This window comes from Canis lupus, chromosome 20 (genome assembly GCF_003254725.2).
Source record: "Canis lupus dingo isolate Sandy chromosome 20, ASM325472v2, whole genome shotgun sequence".
In the NCBI taxonomy this organism is placed as follows: Eukaryota; Metazoa; Chordata; class Mammalia; order Carnivora; family Canidae; genus Canis; species Canis lupus.
The window spans coordinates 36,321,072-36,339,385 of NC_064262.1; the positions used below are offsets into that span (position 1 = coordinate 36,321,072).

Consider the following 18,314-nt stretch of genomic DNA (forward strand, 5'->3'; position numbering starts at 1 on the left):
AAAAGCCTTAATTTTCAATCACAATCAGTAGATTTACGCTTACTTAGAAATGGACATTTTTCTTATTATATTTAGATAGTGAGACCTATGAGGAACCAAAATGTCTTGGGACTTGCCCAAATTTTCATTTAGGCTCATGGAAGAACTAGCCGCACCTAACAAAATGTGAAGGAGTGGAGGGGGGCAAAAATAAAATTATTATCAGAAGCTGTAGTTCTAGCTTGCTCAATACAATGTTTACATATGGAAAGTGCTTAACACAGCACCTGGCATATAGTAAGTGCCAAATAAATATTAGCTATCATTACTGTTTGTGCCATTGCCTAGCATGACTTGTACACAATAGGAGCCTATAAGCGTTTTATCAAGTTAAACTAAATTCATAGTAGAGTAACTGCACAAATTAATGGATCTTTAAGATCTAGAGCAAAAAGTAAAGTGTCCAGAACTTTTTTTTTTTGTCCAGAACTTTTTTGAGGCTCACTTCTGAAATCTACAGCTCATTAAAAAGGATATCAAAGAGAATACCATAAAGCATCCTAAGGTCTTTTTTTTTTTTTTTTTTTGGCTTATATCATAAAAACTCGAGAAGTTCTGAAATAGGCCTCATATCTTCCAGAGGATCAAAGGAAATCATTTCCTTCACTAGTCTTAAATTTCAAAAGTAGTTTATTTACTCCTGAAATACTCAAGCTGAAATACTGCTTGAGAGAGAACTAAAGAAGACAAATTGCCCATAGAGAATATTCCAGAGCACACTGGGTGGGCACTGTGAGGACAGATCCTCCCAGATTTCTCAGGCCTCTGTAGAACTGAGGCATAACTCAGGGTCTCTGCAGCCCTTCTCCACTCCACTTTAGAAGGCAGCTTAAGTCTTGCATTTTACTATGTACATATTTAAAAGAACTTAACTTGTTTTCTGTGTTGACTCCCTGCATGCTATTTCCAGAAAGTGCCTTCTAGCTGGGAGGCAAAAACCATTGAGTTGGACTCTGATTTCTTCCTCTGGAAGTAAGAAAGTTGCCACAGCATATTTCTTATAGCCTATAAATTCTATTCAAGGAAAGGATGTTAGATCAAACACTTAATACAACAAACTTTTGAGTTTGTTTTTGTTTTGTTTTTGAGGATTTGTGGGTGTGGTTTTTTTGTTCTTAAGTTACTTACCACCATAGAACATTCTATAAACGTTCTTGATTAACAGTCTATATTTTTCAGCATGGTCCAAATACCATTAAGATGATTCTACTGTCCGTCTACAGTTAGCCACCTGAAGGCAGGGCTCAAGATCTATAAAGGTCTATAGCTGTATTTGAATGCTCTAAAAAAGTTTTACTTAATAGTATAACAGGACTCTGAAAAAGACACATTTAAAATCAATGTTTTGTTCAGTAACCTTGCCAATGGATCATTCGCACAATCTGAACATGCAAGTCTGCATTTTGATCAGCTGTCAAGATTATTTTGAGCTAACTAGCAAAGAATTTGAAACTACATTCACTTGATTCTTACCAGACTCTATCAGCACTTAGGGAAAACCAAAAAACATTGACTCCTCCAGGGATGGGAGGGGAAGCAAAGAGGACCAGAAAGCTTCTTACCTACGGTCCTCCATAATCTGAGTTGGTGGTCTCTAAACCCAGCTTTTGTGGGTCCTTTGAGGATTCTCTCAATTGCTGGGGATCTATCTTCCATATGTATCACATGTATACTTTTGAGTGCGAGGGCACTTAAGGATAGCAAACACAACTTTATGAAATAAAACGTCTTTTAAGTTGTACTCCAAAAGTTAACAACTACCTGAGCAAATCCTTTAGTTATTAATTTCCTATCAGTTCTGCTAGAAAGACAAATTTGGGGGCAATTTTTAAAGAATTGCCCAAACCATTAAATGAAACTAATGATGAACCCTTAGTGTCTAACAAATGAACTTTTAAAAATTATTGGTATTTTGATTTTTATTGCTATTTGACATTGTTTATATGTCTAACAACAAAAAGAATGCAAATTTCTTGTAGAAAATTTGTGAACTATAGAAAAGCACAAAGAAAAATTACAGCTCTTATAATCCCACTTTTAAAAAGGATTTTTACTTATTGACCGAGAGCACTAGATGGAGGAGCAGCAAGCAGAGGGGAAACGGAGAGGTAGGCTCCTTGCTGAGCAGAGAGCCTGACATAGGGCTCTATCACAGGACACTGGGATCATGACAAGGCCAAAGGCAGATGCTTAACCAACTGAGACACTCAGGCACCCTTCATAATCCCATTGTAGTGTATTTTCATATACATGCATTTCTTTTGTTGTTGTTGTGCACTGACACACTATACATACTTTGTAATATGCTTTTTTTCACCAAACAGTAGTGTGAATGGTTTTCCATTACTTTAATGTACATGTGCTATTGTTTTCTAAAATTTAGCCAATCCCCATTGTTTTAGCTTTGTGGCTTCCATTTCTTTATTTCAAATAACATGGGGTAAATATCCTTGCACATAAATCTATTTGAACTCTCTCATTGTTTCTTTAGAAATTCTAGAAATGGAAATGCTGGGTTAAGGATATGAACATTTTCAAAGCTTATGCTGGAAAATGTAATTTAGCACAGTTTCTTTAGCATTTTACATTTCTAAAAACAGTGACTCCAGTGAAATGACTAGACTCATATGCTGGGTGGCTTCCCCCTGCAGGAACAGTCTCAAAGCTGAACTCCCCTGGTACCTGGTAAGCCTATTATATCCCAGTGTGAACTGTTTGTGCTGGCACCTCTGCTGCAGCTGTAAGCCTGAGCAACAGTCCTTCTGTCTCATGTGCCAGCCCTGTTGGCAGCCTCTACATCTGCTCTGCTCCCCTGCCAGTCGGCTGACTATGGTACAGGAACTGCAGAGACCAGACAGGTCAGCCACCCAAGGTGACCCTATCCATTGCCACTTGCTTCTCCACTTTTCTGGGCATATGGTCTTCAGCACACTTGTGAAATGTCTCAGTCTGAACGTGAAAGACTGGGTGCCACTAAGGAGAAGCTAAATACGTTCAAAATGAAATGAGAAAATAATATCAAGCAACACTTCTTCAGTTGCCAGATTCCATTTTCAGAGTCTCTGTTTCATACTTTCCATCAAAAACAAGTTGGGGTTTCATAGCAAAAGAGATGAATTACTGATCATTGTGAAAGATGATTTTGTGGAGAACCATATTTGACCTTGAGTGATATTAACCAAGCTGCTGTGTTGTGCAATTAGTGAGGAAAAATGATGTCGAGGCTCAGCAACAGCCTGCCTAGCCACCGAGTTGAGGTGACAGCAACCTCCTTCACAGTATCCTTTTGAGCCTGGCTATCAATTTTTCCAAGGAACACTCATCACTGGGCCACAAAGAAATTTCCTTTAGGAGGCTATAAAATAAACCCTTTTTCAATGAACCCACCAACAAAGGAACCAAGAATGTCAAGACAAAGTATGGTTTTAGACATCTGTTTGGTTATGGAAAGATTAAAATAATGTTTATTGGTAAAATAATTTTTTGAATCACCCACACATTTTAACTTACTACTTATAATGATCCTTTCTGCTCACAAGAAAGAATATGTTTTGACTACATTAGGAAAATAGTTGTTCTAGAAAATTTATTTATACATACATAACAGAATTTTTAAAGCAAAAGGCAAAGCAGTGTTTAAAATTTAACCTAAATTGTCACTTTGATTTGGTTAAATAAGTGCATCCATCCTTCTGCTATGGAGGATTACGTAATTTGTACTAACTTTCCTTCAGAGGACACCTAAAAAGAACCTGGCTAAAACAATGAGAAAAAGACATTTTCAAAACGTTAGAGAGCTAATAAGTGATTGAGGAATTGCTTGGTAAAGATCCAAGAGAAGATGCACTTGAGAGAGGTGAGTCTGTCATGAAGGTTACTATTGCCCAAGAGGAAATTTGCCAAGAAGAGCTTCCAACAGCCTCACTGCGCTAGAGGATCAAAGTTTAGCATCCTGAATTATAGGGGAAGAAAGACATGTTCTTCACATATCCATTTTTTGATTTCTTATATTATGTTCAGGTATCACATTAAAAAAAAACAGATCTAAGGACGTTTATTAAATTCTCTGCTCTGAATCATTTAATGAATAAGAATAATGAATCATATACTCCTTAACATCAATGGGTACATATCCCTACTCTTAATTTTTCCAAACATAAACATCAATGTTATCTTGAGACTTATAAACATAGTAATAGAATGTCCATTTCTATTTCTTTACTCCATTTTTTGGAATCTGTAGATAAGTCTTAGAAAGCAATACTTTTTTGTATTAGGGAATACAAGTATAAAAGTATTAAAAATCTACTTTTAATGATCAGTCAAAAAACGAGACAATTAAAGAACTAAGATTTCTGAGTCCAAATACAATAAAACAAAACAAGGCAATAACTATAAGAACAACACATAAACATGTGTAAACAATAAAAAGAATAAAAATAAAGGATAAAAAAAAAAGAATAAAAATGCCAAGTGTTGCGCAGCCCTGGTGGCTCAGTGGTTTAGTGCCACCTTCAGCCCACGGTGGGATCCTGGAGACCTGGGATCAAGTTCCATGTCAGGCTCCCTGCATGGAGTGGAGCCTGCTTCTCCCTCTGCCTGTGTCTCTGCCTCTCTCTCTATGTCTCTCATGCATAAATAAATAAAATCTTTTAAAAAAATAAAAATGCCAAGTATTTTCCATGTTCCTAAAGGCAGTATTGAGGGCATCTTATTGTTTTGATGCAACCCAGTATCCATTCACTACCTTGTAGTAAACACTACCCCTCTTCAACTCCCAAACCATGTGGTTTAAGCAGGATTGACTCCAGCTCCAGAGGTAGCGGTCTTTCACAAATAGACCATCCCTCTGGCAAGGGATTGGTACAGAAATGAGAAGGTAATTAACCTTGGTGCTTAAGGAAATTTTATGCTTTGGGATGTCTAGAAAAGAAAAACTAGGGGAACCTATTTTGCAACTTTGATAAAACTGAGATACATTCAATCTCCAGAAACTACCTCCCTTTCTATGTGGATTACTACTGTTTGAACAGCTGTTAGTGTGTGGAGAGGCAATATAGTAAAGGAGTCAGGAGCACAAACTATAGAGCCACACTCTTGGTCCTAACCTCTGCTTTGCTTCTTAACTAGCTGTGTGATGTTGGGCAAGTCACCTGAGCTATTTATGACTCAGTTTCCTCAACTGTAAAATGGGAATAGAACCAATTTAATAGGGTTGAAGTTTAAATGAATTAATACATGAAAAGCACTTAGAACATTGCATGGCACAAAGTAAGTGCTATACAAATGTTAGCCACCATTATTGTTGTAGGGATTAAATGAACTATTAAATAGAAAGTGTCAGAACAGTGTCTGACATATAGTAAAGCCTGTGTATTATTCATTATTGGGCTGACATTGGCAGCACATATACTAAAATATTATCCAGTATTAAGACCATTCATTCATTCAACAAATATTTGCTGAGTACTTTTTCTGTGCCAGGCTGGCCAATATCTTCATTCTAGACCAGCAGTATTCAACAGAAAATGTAATGTGAATCATAAATATAAGCCAAGTATGTAATATTAAATTTTCTAGCAGTCACATTAAAGAAGGAAAAGGAAAAATAGAAGTACCTTTATAAAATATTTCATGGGGCACTTGGCTCAGTGGTTTAGCATCTGCCTGTGGCTCAGATCTTGATCCTGGAGTCCTGGGATTGAGTCTTGCCTCAGGCTCCCCACAGGGAGCCTGCTTTTCCCTCTATGTCTCTGTCTCTCTTTGTATCTCTCATGAATAAATAAAATCTTTTAAAAAAATATATATTTTACATAATCCAATATCCAAAATAATGACTTGAGATACTTCATATTTTCTCATTTTAAGTCCCTGTAACATAGTGTGTATTTTATATGCACAGTACATATTAATTCAGCCTAACCACATTTCAACTGCTCAACAGCCACATGTGACTAGTATTTAACATGCAGTTCCAGACAGTGAAGGTTAGGGAAATAGAGAAAATGTTATCTTTGTCTCCCCACCCACCTTGCTACGGATTACACTTTTTTTTTTCAATTTGCAAAGTCCTTTCACATTATTTCATTTGATAGGAACACACCTCATCTTGAAGGATGGATTAGATTTTAAGAAGTGGGAAAAACTTTATCCATTCACCTAAAGAAGATGTGGTACGTGTGTGTGTGTGTGTGTGTGTGTATATATAGAGAGAGAGATAGATATATAGATAAATATGTATATATGATGGAATACTATTCAACCATCAAAAAGAATGAAATCTTGCCATATGCAATGACATGAATGGAACTAGGTTTTAGGCTAAGCAAAATATGTCAATCAGGGAAAGACAACAATCACATGATCTCACCCATATATGGAATTTAAGAACAAAGCAGAGGATCATAGGGGCAAGAGGGATAAATAAAACAAGATGAAATCAGAGAGGGAGACAAACCACAAAAGGCACTTAATCATAGGAAACAAATGGAGGGTCGCTGGAGCGGGGAGAGGGGGGATGGGATAACCGGGTGACAGGCATTAAGGAGGGCACGTGATGTAATGAGCAGAGGGTATTATGTAAGATTGATGAATCACTGAACTCTCTGAAACTAATAATACGTTATCTGTTAATTGAACTTAAACTAAAAAACAATAAAGAAAATCACAGAAACAACATCTAAAAAAGGGGGGGGAACTTCCATCAAGAAGAAATACATGAGCAGGAGCAAGAGGCAGGAAAACAAGAGATCTAGTAGGAAATCAGAAGATCAAGATAGGCACTGGAGGGGAGAGGGTGAGGGAATGGGTAATGTCCATCACCATTACTGGGTGATGGACATTAAGGAAGGCACATCATGTAATGAGCACTGAGTGTTATGTAAGACTGATGAATCACTGACCTCTATCTCCGAAACCAAAAATACATTATATGTTAATTGAATTTAAATAAAAATTTTTACAAAGATCAAAACAGAGAAATAAGAGATAACTTACAGTCTGGTACTCAAAAGATCCCAATGTTAATCCCCTTCCTCTTTTGCTGACTGAGGAATATTTTAGGGAAAGCCTCCCCCACCCCAACAAATATTTGGATACCTACTATCTGCCAAGGGTTATGATAGACCTTGAAGATATAAAAAGGAACAATGCAGGTGAAGTTCCTGACTTCTTAGATTTTACCTTCTCTAGAGACAAAAATCAATCAGCATATAAAATAATTTCACGTTGTGTTAAGCATTACGTAGGAAATAATTATGGGGATGAGTGGCCGGGAAAAGGTATTCAGAAATGGTGACAAACTGAGATCAAAAGAATAAAAGGAACTGATGAGCTAGGAACCAGGGGAAGAGTGCTTCAGGGGGGAGGGAAAAGCATGTGCAGAGTTTTGGAGGCATGAAAGAATTTGAGGGTGCTCCAGAAACTTAAGAAACAATGCTGGTAGAGCACAATATGGCCGTAGATCGTGGCAGAAGGTACGGTGAAAGGTGCAATCGAGTGGACAGGTCATGATGGGCCGAAGACCATGAGGAGGAACTGGATTTCATTTTAAAAGCAATGGGAAATCACTGAATTTTAGTGTCTTAAAGGTTATAGACAAGAGAATGAGGCATTTTAAACTCATTCTTGGCTGCCGTGTGAAAAACTTGTTAAGGTGGACAAAGGTAGAAGCCGGAAATTCCAGTTAGAAAGCAAGGAATGTAGAGATGACGGTGGCATAGTCCAGACTGAAAGGTCCTTGGTACAATTCATGACCTTTTTGTGGATGCCTGGGTGGCTCAGCAGTTGACCTTCAGCTCAGGTCATGATCCCCAGGACCTGGGATCCAGTCCAGAGGGAGCCTGCTTCTCCCTCTGTGTTTCTCATGAATAAATAAATTATTTTTTAAATGACCCTTTCCAATATTTTTGAAAAATTATCCTCTAGGATTGTGCTGCAAAAATCTCAAAAGTAAAAGATGTTGTCTTGTCCTATTACACATTTTGGGGGGGAAATGCTCCCCCAAAAAGCCAACATGAAATTAAATCTTTGTCCTAGCTATTAGGACATACTTAACATCTTAACCAACACTATTAAATACACAGTAGAATCATCTCCAAAATATAATTTTTCCATTTTTGTTAAGGTGACTGGTAATCTTTTCGAGCTGACGCACGGGTTGAGCACTCTGGACTTGGGGGTCGGGGGGGGGATGGTTCGCAGCAATCAGGGCTTTGAGGAGAAGGACAGCCAAGCACAAAGGCCGTGAAACAGGAATGAGATTGCCACGTGGCCGTCAGTAAGAAACCGTAACAGAACGGTCTCGCGCTGCGGATTCGTTTTTCACGGCGGCCTCACGGGACTTAATAATTCCACTCGCTTCTGGTGAATCAAGGGCAGAAACAGTGCCTAGAAAAAGAACCAACACATCTGCCGGCCGCCTGTCCCTGTATTCCGGAAACAAGACAATAAAGCTCCGCAGGGTTTGGTCACCGTCTCCGCGCGAAGGCACTTCCCTCCACATCCTCTAATAGCAACACTTCTGGAAGATTCGGAGGAGCTTCCTCCTGCCTGCAGGTCTTCATTGCATCGCCTTCCCGACGCCGGGTGCCAACAAGCAACCAAAAAATTGCTTTTCTTCCTCGGGGGAGGCGGGTGGGGGTGGAAACCAGCTCCTCAAGCTCAAATCCCAAGGCGGACGGGAAAGCGCGCGTTCACGGGTTAAATCCCAAACACCACTTCCGGTCACCTGCCCGGCAGCCCTGGCTCTACCTGATCTACCGGAAGTCGCCGCCGTGATGACGCAGAAACCGCCCGCCGTGTGCGTGTCCCTCCCAGCAGCCAATGGGCTCCGTCCACCTCCCTGCTCCGGCGCCGTTGCGTTCGGTCTAACCGTGGGCTGTGACGTTTAGGGGCGGAGCGCGGAGAGAGATACCGCGGCCGAGAGGGGCCAAGCTTCTCAGTCGCTCCAGAAGCGGGGACCGAGGGGGCAAAGATGGTTTACATCTCGAACGGTGAGTTGCAGGGTCTTCGGGGGCGGCCGCTGGCCGCGGAAGCGACACCCGGGCTTCTTCCGTCCTCGCTCTCCCGAGACGGCCGAGCGTCCCTGGAGCCCGGAGGCAGAGGCCGAGGTCCGGGGTGACGCCGCTGCCGGGCATCCTCGCCCCGCTTGTGGCCGTGGGGGTCGGGCGCGTCCTTAGCCGGGGATGACAGCAGGGTTAACGCGGTCTGTGCGCGTAGCGCCTGTGTCGGCCGCGCTGCTTCCACCTGGCTCGCAGTCCACCCGCTCCGTCCTATTCGGGTATTTGGTTACCGCGTTTTAGGGGCGGAGACTCAGAGGCGCAGCTGGGCCCTGGGGGTCGCCTATAGCATCTCTAGCGGTCGTAGACGGTTCAGCCGGATTTCGAGCGGGGAGGACTGTCGTCAGGGTCCTTCTCTGTAGGAGGAGAATTCAACAGGACGGTCTTCCTTCCCCTCCCCCACGCCCCCAGGAGTAGGTAGCGGGTCCTACACGTAATTGTTTGCCCCGGATTCCAAGGGACACAGGAAGAGGCACCGCCCCCTGTTGGAACCTGGTAACTGTTCCGGGCCCGAGTAGAGAATCTAAGAGCGACTTAGTTCGGGCGGAAGTGTATGGGGGCACCTGGGTGGTTCAGTCGTCCGAGCGTCCCACTCTTTGTTTGCTTAGGTCTTGACCTGGGAGGCTTGCGGGATCTGCCCCGCCTGGGACTCCGCGCTCAGCGAGGAGTCGGCTGGGGCTTTCTCTCCCGACTCCCGTTGGCCCCAACCCCCCTTCTCTCTCTGCCCAAAATAAATAAGTAAATCTTAAAAAAAAAAAAGTGGGGCACCTGGGTGGCTCAGTGATTGAGCATCTGCCTTCGGCTCAGGCCGTGATCCCGGGGTCCTGGGATCCAGTGTCGCATCAGGCTCCCTGCATGGAGCCTGCTTCCTCCCTCTGTCTCATGAGTAAATAAATAAAATCTTAAGAAAAAAAAAAAAAAAACAGTGCCAGGAAAGAAAGGACCCAGTATGACCGGGTCAGACCATTGCCCAAACTGCCTTCCCACCTGTTTGACGCAGGTGGAACCAATGTCTTGGCGCAATCTTAAAACACGTAGGATCACTGGAGCTAGATTCCTTGTTCAGTTGAACTCATCTGTTTATCTTCAGGGAGGATTCAGGTTTTCAGAAGACTTCTGGCTGAGTACACTCTGCATTTCTTTGCTCTTCATAAAGTCTCCCCTCCTCCTCCTGGTGCAATTAAAAATCTTTGTAACAAGTAGGTTGATGGACACTACCCAAAAGCATCAAAGTTTTATTCTTATTTGGGGGCGCTTGCGGAGTTTGTGTTACGTCCTTTGTGGGTAATGCTGGCAGCTTCTATTTTTGCATTATTGAGTAATTCTTTGTATGTCTTCCTGTGTATACATTGTCATAGTGGATCCAGATAAATAACATGAAGGTCCTCTTAAGATCTTTTATTTCACCATTATAGTTGAGAAATGCCACTTGGACCCAAGCAACTTACTTTGCTCTGTGGATATTGGGAGGGGAAGTTTCTGCCTTCAGAAGCTAGGAGAGAAAAGTGCTAAGAGCAAGATAGAGGGATGCAAGTGCATGCAAAGGGTTCTTTAGAATCACAAAGAGAGAAATGTGTTCTAGTTAGATCTCCTTTAGAAGGATTGAATTTATCAGTGCTTCCCAGTTGACAAAACATTTACTGTCAGGAGACTTTTTCTTCAATCCTACCAGATGACTAGTCTTGGAATACTTTTTTCAGAGCAGGAAAATGTCCCATCAGCCAATGAAGCAGACCTAGTAAGAGGCAGAACCAAGCGTGTCACGACCCATGCCCTGTCTTGAAGTGTATCTCTTTTTTTCTCAATAGCTCCATTGAGAGCTCAGGTCCAAGTGGATCCCTAAAAGTAAGGTAGTCAAAGAAGGAGAAATTGTAGACCCTGACTAAGGGGGTGGAGGTGAGTGTGGTGAAGCCCTTGAGAAGATTGAGAGGAGGTGGTTGACAGCTCTTCTCCCAAAATATTCCTGATTCTCAAGGCTAAAAGAACGCTAGAACACTAATTTCATGTTGTAGCTTCCATTATTTAAAGTGGTTTGAAAAATAGATCTTCATTTGTGCTTAAGATGAAACTGGAATCCATTGGAGCCCCTGGGTGGCTCAGTAGTTTAAGTGTCTGACTCTTGATTTTGGTTCAGGTCATGATCTCAGAGACTTAGGATCAAGCCCTGAGTCCGGCTCCCTGCTCAGTGAGGAGTCTGCTTGTCTCTTTCTCTGCACCCCCCCTACCGCAGTGTGTGCATTCTCTCTCTCAAGTAAATAAATAACCTAAAGAAAAAAAAAAAAAAACGAGTCCATAATTAGAACAGCATCCCATTAGAGAAAAATTGTGGTTATTTTAATGAACAAGGTGAATTCTCTTCAGTACCTAGAACACACAGACTGATTTCAATGAAAATATTAACATAGCTGAGTGTAAAGATTTGTAAAAGTGTATATAAGCAATTTTTTTATACAGGAAAGAGACTTTGCAGGTGAAAAGAGATTTTCACATTTAGGAAAGTGGAAGTGGTGTGAATATTCTTTTATATTCACTCATCCCATTTGTTTCCTCAAAATACTTGAATAAACAGAGATTCAGGCACCAGCATTCATAGCAGCATTGTCACAATGGCCAATATATGGAACCACCCCAAGTGCCCATCAACAGATGTATGCATAAACAAAATGTGGTATAAACACATGAGATGGTAGATTAACCAGCCTTAAAAAAAGATGGAAGTTTGACACATCTACAACATGGATGAAACTTGAAGACATAAGCCTGTCATCAAAGTAAGAATACTGTGTGATTCTTCATATGAGGTTTTTAGAGCAGTCAAATTCATAGAGACAGGAAGTAAAAGGGTGGTTGCCAAGAACTAGGAGAAGGGAGAAAACAGGAGTTAGTGTTGAATGGGCACAGAATTTCAGTTGGGGGAAGATAAAAAAGTTCTGGAGATGGGTGATGGTGATGGTTGTACAACTGTGTGAAGGTACTTGATGCTATGGAACTGCACACTTGAAAATGGTTAAAATGGGAACTTTTTATGTATATTTTATCACAACTTAAAAAGAAAAGAAATCCTTGAATTGTCACTCACCAAAATTAGGAACATAGGAAGGCATTTGACATATTAAAAGAATGACCCTTAGATTGTAGAGCTTTATTTCTCTGAACCCTTTCTTAGAAGGATGCACACATAACAAACCTTTCCTTGTGTTGGCTCTCTGGAACAGTGAACAAGTTGAAAACTGAGTCTTATTGTTCCCTAAGTAGTTAATTATAAAGCATCTTGTATCAGGGATTTGTAGTACTAACTGAAGTTTCTTTTTTATTGTCTGTAGGGCAAGTGTTGGACAGCCGGAGTCAGTCCCCATGGAGATTATCTTTGATAACAGACTTCTTCTGGGGAATAGCAGAGTTCGTGGTTTTGTTGTAAGTGTAACAGTGCTCTTACTAGCCTTGATACTTAAGTTAACAGAAGTACCTTAGTACATCATGTTGAGGATCTTAAACAGGCTGAGCTTTTAACTGTAATTAAATATATATATATTATTAGCTTTGCTAAGGGAAATGAAGACTTCTGTGGTGGTAAAGCTGCCCCCCAGGCATCCAACAAGTATGAATATGATAGTTGAGTTAGGTAGCTCGACTGTGACTTAGCCTTGGCAACCATTTCAATCTGCAGCTATGAAGCCAGGCTTCCCTAGTCTAATGCTGGGCGACAGTGCCTCATTTTCTCTCTGCTATTCCAGCTTAGTGTGTATGTGCAGCTTTTACTCCATATTATACAAGAAACAAGGGGAATTAGATCTTGATAAAAAAACAAAAACAAAAACAAAAAAAACAAATTTCAAGCAGTTCTTAAATGCATTTTTGTCCTTTTCCATGCTGTTTTTTTTTTTTTTTGTGAAGATTATTCATCAGCTATGAACAAGTCTTACTCATGCTAAGTTTGAATATATATATTTGAATGTCAGTCACATGGCAGAGAACTGCAGGGATGCAGAGATGTGGGAGACTGCTTCTTCCTTCTTTGACTTTAATTCATATTACAATGGATGTTGGGCTGGCATGATTGTGGGAGGTGGCCATCAGAGGAAGTTACTCCAGGTGGTAGAAACACAGGAAAGATGGCAGAGAAGTTTGAATAGCAGACTATGATCTTTATACTTAATTGAATTGTTGCTGTGATTTAAGATTAATCTCATGGCTGTGTGTAACATAAGTTAGAAGGGGTTAAAAAAAATCAAAGAGATGGTTTTATATAAAAATACAGTGGGACAGAGGGTCCTTAAGTTGCCAGTGCAAAACTTCCTTAAAGTCTCACACATTTCACCTACTCCCTATTTACTTAAAATATTGTTTTAACTTAAATTCTTCCCCCTCGGGATCCCTGGGTGGTGCAGCGGTTTAGCGCCTGCCTTTGGCCCAGGGCGCGATCCTGGAGACCCGGGATTGAATCCCACATCGGGCTCTCGGTGCATGGAGCCTGCTTCTCCCTCTGCCTATGTCTCTGCCTCTCTCTCTCTCTCTGTGTGTGTGTGACTATCATAAATAAATAAACATTTTTTAAAATGTTTAAAAAAAAAGAAAAAAAATTCTTCCCCCTCCACAACTAAAAAAGATTACAATCAGATGAATTCCCAGAAGCCCTTTGCCTCTGGCACACCACCCTAGGCTCCTCCCACAGCAAGGTAACATTAGGTAGGCTGTTCGCAGGGAAATGTGAAGGAAATGAATGTGCAGTGCTGTTTAAAAAAAAAAAAAAAAAAAAAAAAAAGACTAAGCCCTGACAGCTGATATACAGTACAGGAAGGAAGTTGGGGATGGCTCTGGTTTCACTCACTTCTAGATGCCTAGACTCTCTTAAGGTGAGTTACTAGCATATAAGAAAGACAGGCAATGGTGGCTTTGGCCCAGAACATAGCACATGTGTAGACATGAGCTACATGGTGTTGTCCAGCTGGCTTTGAGAAACATGAGGTTGGAACTAAGTTGGTTTAGTACTCTTCTCGTAGATATAACAAACTGTGGAGGTACATTTTATAATGTTGAAAGTGGTATTTATGTTGTTTTTTGCCCTTTGTTTCAGTTTTAAAACTCTGCTTCAGCAAGATGTGAAAAAGAGAAGAGGCTATGGAAACTCCTCTGATTCCAGATATGATGATGGAAGAGGGTATAGCTTTTTAAATTGATAATTGGTATTTTTACCACTCTGTAATTTTAATTAAATTAGCTATTATAGATAGACATTGGCTCATAGAAATAAAAGGTTTAAATTCTATTTCAGAAAATTAATGCATTACTATAAGTTATGTCAGGCTGCCTCTGATTTGATAGAGTCAATTTGACAGAGCTAAGTTGTGTATCAACTATCCTGTGGGAAAAGTCTAAATTAGAGGATGAAAACTGATGACAACCATTAAATCTAAAGAGTCCATTTTAAAGTCTGGATTTCTACTGCTAAAGAAAACTAGAGAAGATCAAGCAGCACAGGGTTGGGCTTGCATTTCCATGGAGCTGGGTTTCAGTTAGGCATGTATTTATAGGAAGTACTATTTAGGTCATCACAGTCTTTGCTTGACTCCTTTTCTCATGTGCATTAAGTGTCTGGTCTCTATAAGTATTTGAATTTTCTCAACTCCTGACCTAATTGGTAGTTCTTATTTTAAAATAAAAGGGTCTATTTGAGTGTTTGAAAGGAACCACTTGATGTCTACTAAACAGTAGAAATTTTTCTTTTATTAGGCCACCAGGAAACCCTCCCAGAAGAATGGGTCGAATTAATCATCTACGTGGCCCTAGTCCTCCTCCAATGGCTGGTGGATGAGGAAGGTAACTTGAAATCTGCAATTACTCTGCAGAGATTTCATTTTGAAAATACCTCCTTAGGGAAGTTTTCTTTAAGAAACAGAAGTTGCCCAATATTTTGTAATTACTCAGGCATCTTATTTGGAAAAATATATCTTAACCCTTGAAAAATTTGTTGAATTTTATTATCAGTCTTTTGAATAAAGGCTTAAAAAAATGATTATTAGATTTTTTTTGTGCAGATCCAAATTAGTAACTAGTAACTGATTGTTATAACGCTTTCTTTTAGGTAAATGTCTGCTCTAAGTAGCAGACAACTGGACATGCACATTCATAACAGAAGGAAACCATCAAGAAGTAGAGTGCAGACCATACTGGACAAGTAATTGAATGTGTATGCCCAAACAAGGATTGCTCTGTGCCTTCACAGACGGATGAGGTTGTGCTAGGAATTCCCTCCCCAGGGATCTGGCATGACTGACATGCAGTTCTATAAATGCACATGTTTGTCTCATTATCTTTTTTGTATAGTTTATGAAAGTATTAATATAGTTTTAATAAGTAAATATTTTTAGGTTACAAAACTTGACTTCACATCTTTGTATAATTAAACTCCAAATTTGAAGAAAAATAAAAGATTGTGTATTCAGTACAATTAGTGTCACCTTTTTAACTTCTGAAATACTATTCATTGTTAATTTGTTCTCATAAATAAATCACCTTGTATTTATTTCAGTGGTATGCATACAATTTTATCTTAAAACATTATATGGAGTATCAGATTTGCTATGAAATATAATTATCAGAGTATTTATAAAGTCATAACCAAGAAGCCTGAGCTACAAGAGTGAAGATTAACTAGGTAGTCTTTAAAATCATAGACTTCTGTACTATTTTAACAAATCTGAATTCTAAACTATTGGTTAGGATATTACGTGTTGGCTTTCAACCCCCATGAATGCTGGCAACTCTCCTATTCTTTCACTAGAATGGAAGTTCTGTGAGATTAGGGATTTCGTCTTTTTTTACCCCAGTGTTTTGAACAGTAACTACATGTAAGCACTGAAATATCTGTTGGAAAAATGAATAATACTGCTTTGTGTTTAACAGTCTTTTAAACAAAGTGTTCGGGTAAAAGCATTTTTTTAAAAAGATTTTATTTTAGTGAGAGCATGTGCCCATGCATGACGGGGGGGCTGGGGCAGAGGGAGAAGCAGACTCTCCATTGAGTAGAGAGCCTGACATGGGGCTCAACCTCAAAACCCTGGGATCATGACGTGAAGCAAAGGCAGATGCTTAACCAACTTAAACCACCCAGGGACTCCTGGTAAGAGTATTTATATATAGGGATCCCTGGGTGGCGCAGCGGTTTAGCACCTGCCTTTGGCCTGGGGTGTGATCCTGGCGACCCGGGATCGAATCCCACGTTGGGCTCCCGGTGCATGGAGCCTGCTTCTCCCTCTGCCTGTGTCTCTGCCTCTCTCTCTCTCTGTGTGACTATCATAAATAAAAAATAAATAAATAAGAGTATTTATATATATATTTGGAAATACTTACTCAACCCTATTTGCCAAGAAATGGGGATGTAGTGGCACGAGATACTGATTTTTCAAATAAGGAAAGGGGCAATTACAACACAATTTTAACATTAAGGATAATAGAGACAGTTTATTGATCACCCAAGTCTGTGTCAGACATTTTATCTTTTATATTTTGTTAATTCTGACACACTACAATAGGTAGATGATCCTTGCATTAAATAGATAACATGTGAAAACTCAGCAAAGTTGTGATGTCTCAGATTACATGGCTAGTGAATGGCAGAGTCTTTCTATCAAATTTCCATCTAAAGCTGGAGTGAAGAAAAAAAGGCAAAAAAAAAGCTGGAGTGAAGAAAAAAAGGCAGAGTCTCAGGAAGCAGTGGCTTTTCTGTGCATGATTCATGATACCTGCCCCCTGCCCCTTCACCTAACTCCTCTGCAGGACCCTTCTTTAGAAATTATCCTATAATCCCAACTGCATTGGATATTTAGCTCTCCCACTCTGAGCATGCAGTAGGTAGACCGCTGCAGGGCAAGAAGTAGCCTTGAGTCATTTGTGTTCAAATCTTGTCTTTGCTACTCAACAGCTTATGCTCCTGACTAAATTATGTCATTCTCTCCCACTGTACTCTTACGAAGTGGGGATTACATGCCTACCTCAAGGGATTCTTCATTCAGCAGTATTTACTCCACAAATGCTTAGTGGGCACCTACCATGTGCTGAAAATAACAGTGGCAATTAAGACAACCGTTCCTCCTCATGGAGCTTACTTTCTAGTGTGGGAAAACAGCAGCCAAGTACAGACTTCTTTAAAGGAAATGAGACTTAGGTGACATTTGAGGTGAGACAGGACGAGAATGAGCCAGCTGAGGGAGAAGCACCCAAGGCAAAGCCGACAACGTGAGTGATGGATGGCTCAACGATGAGAAGGGCCTGGCATATCTGAGTAGCTGGAAATGCCAACAGAAGGAGAGAGAGGACGCGAACTGAGAGATGCAGCAGGAACTGGATTAAGACTGGCTTAATAGGCTAATGGTTAAATTCTGTTCCATGAGCAAAGGGGAACTAAGTACGGGTTTAATTTTTGAGATAATGCATTGGTGGTATTAACTGGAAAGCTGAGTATGTAGTACTGATTGTCCTAACTACATATTTTAAAACTGGATTATTTGGGGAACTTGCAGGAGGACAAGAGGAAAGCTGCAAGTTAGGTCAAGAGGCTGTTGCAGTCCAGGTGAGATGATAGTAGTTTGGACTAGATAGTTAGCAGTAGGAATGAAGAAGTGGGTTCAAGATACACCTGAGCGACTGCAGGATTTAGTGATGGACTGGACAACCGAAGCATCAAAGTGGTATTCACTGAGATGGTAAAATGGTAGTGGGGTGGGGGGCGGGTATCAAGAGTTGCAGTTTGGGCGGATTTGAGTTTGCAGTGCTCTGTGGACATCCAAATGGAGACACCGAACAGGCCCCTGGTTATCAGTCTAGATCTCCGGGGCACTTGGAGACTGGAATCACATACCCCGGAGTTACCTATGTAAAGCCATGAAACCGGATAAAGTCCTCCAGGCGATGTGAAGAGAGGCGCCCGGGCTCAAGAGCGCCCTAACGTCCGCGGCGGGACTGAGCATCCCCAGCGCAGCATGACAGCCAGGAGAGCGTGTGGGTTCTGGGAATCCCGGGAGCGCAGGCCTCGGCGCGGCGCGGCGCCAGGAACCGGCTTCTCTCCTGGAAACGCTCAAAACAAACGAGCGGCTGCGAGCACGCTGCCGCCGGGACCAACCCCACCACCACCACCACCCGCCCGGCCAGCCCCGCCCCCGCCCGGCCAGCCCCGCCCCCGCCCCTCCGCCTTCCCGGAAGCCTCTGCGGCGGCAGCCC

General features: G+C 41.1%; 2 protein-coding genes and 1 long non-coding RNA gene across 5 annotated transcripts in view; 1 reads left to right on the forward strand and 2 right to left on the reverse strand.

Moving 5' to 3' along the window:
- LOC112665931 (uncharacterized) overlaps positions 1-10,106 on the reverse strand; it is a 104,994-nt gene extending 94,888 nt beyond the window's left edge. Inside the window, exon 1 of one of the 2 annotated variants that reach the window (XR_007404332.1) lies at positions 9,332-10,106. The gene's annotated coding sequence lies outside the window, so the exon portion shown is untranslated. Of the gene's footprint in view, positions 1-8,790; positions 8,926-9,331 lie in introns of those variants that run through there. The other variant, XR_007404331.1, reaches the window with a different exon arrangement.
- On the forward strand, positions 8,867-15,546 carry SELENOK (selenoprotein K). Of its 2 annotated transcripts, XM_035703312.2 has the most exons (5): positions 8,867-9,032; positions 12,422-12,512; positions 14,173-14,256; positions 14,829-14,915; positions 15,181-15,546. In XM_035703312.2, exons 1-5 carry the CDS (start codon positions 9,014-9,016, stop codon positions 15,182-15,184), a joined length of 285 nt encoding a protein of 94 aa, XP_035559205.1. In that variant the 5' UTR covers positions 8,867-9,013; the 3' UTR covers positions 15,185-15,546. The 2 variants fall into 2 exon arrangements, with proteins under 2 accessions (XP_035559205.1, XP_025311998.1); XM_025456213.3 differs by lacking the exon at positions 15,181-15,546 and having other exon boundaries at positions 8,874-9,032; positions 14,829-14,919.
- Positions 15,547-16,539: 993 nt separating this feature from the next.
- LOC112665927 (uncharacterized) lies at positions 16,540-18,230 on the reverse strand. Its single transcript, XR_003140605.3, has 2 exons — positions 17,967-18,230; positions 16,540-17,383 (listed from the first exon to the last, which is right to left on the reverse strand). It is a non-coding gene; the product is annotated as an uncharacterized LOC112665927 (long non-coding RNA).
- Between the last annotated feature and the right edge of the window lie 84 nt (positions 18,231-18,314).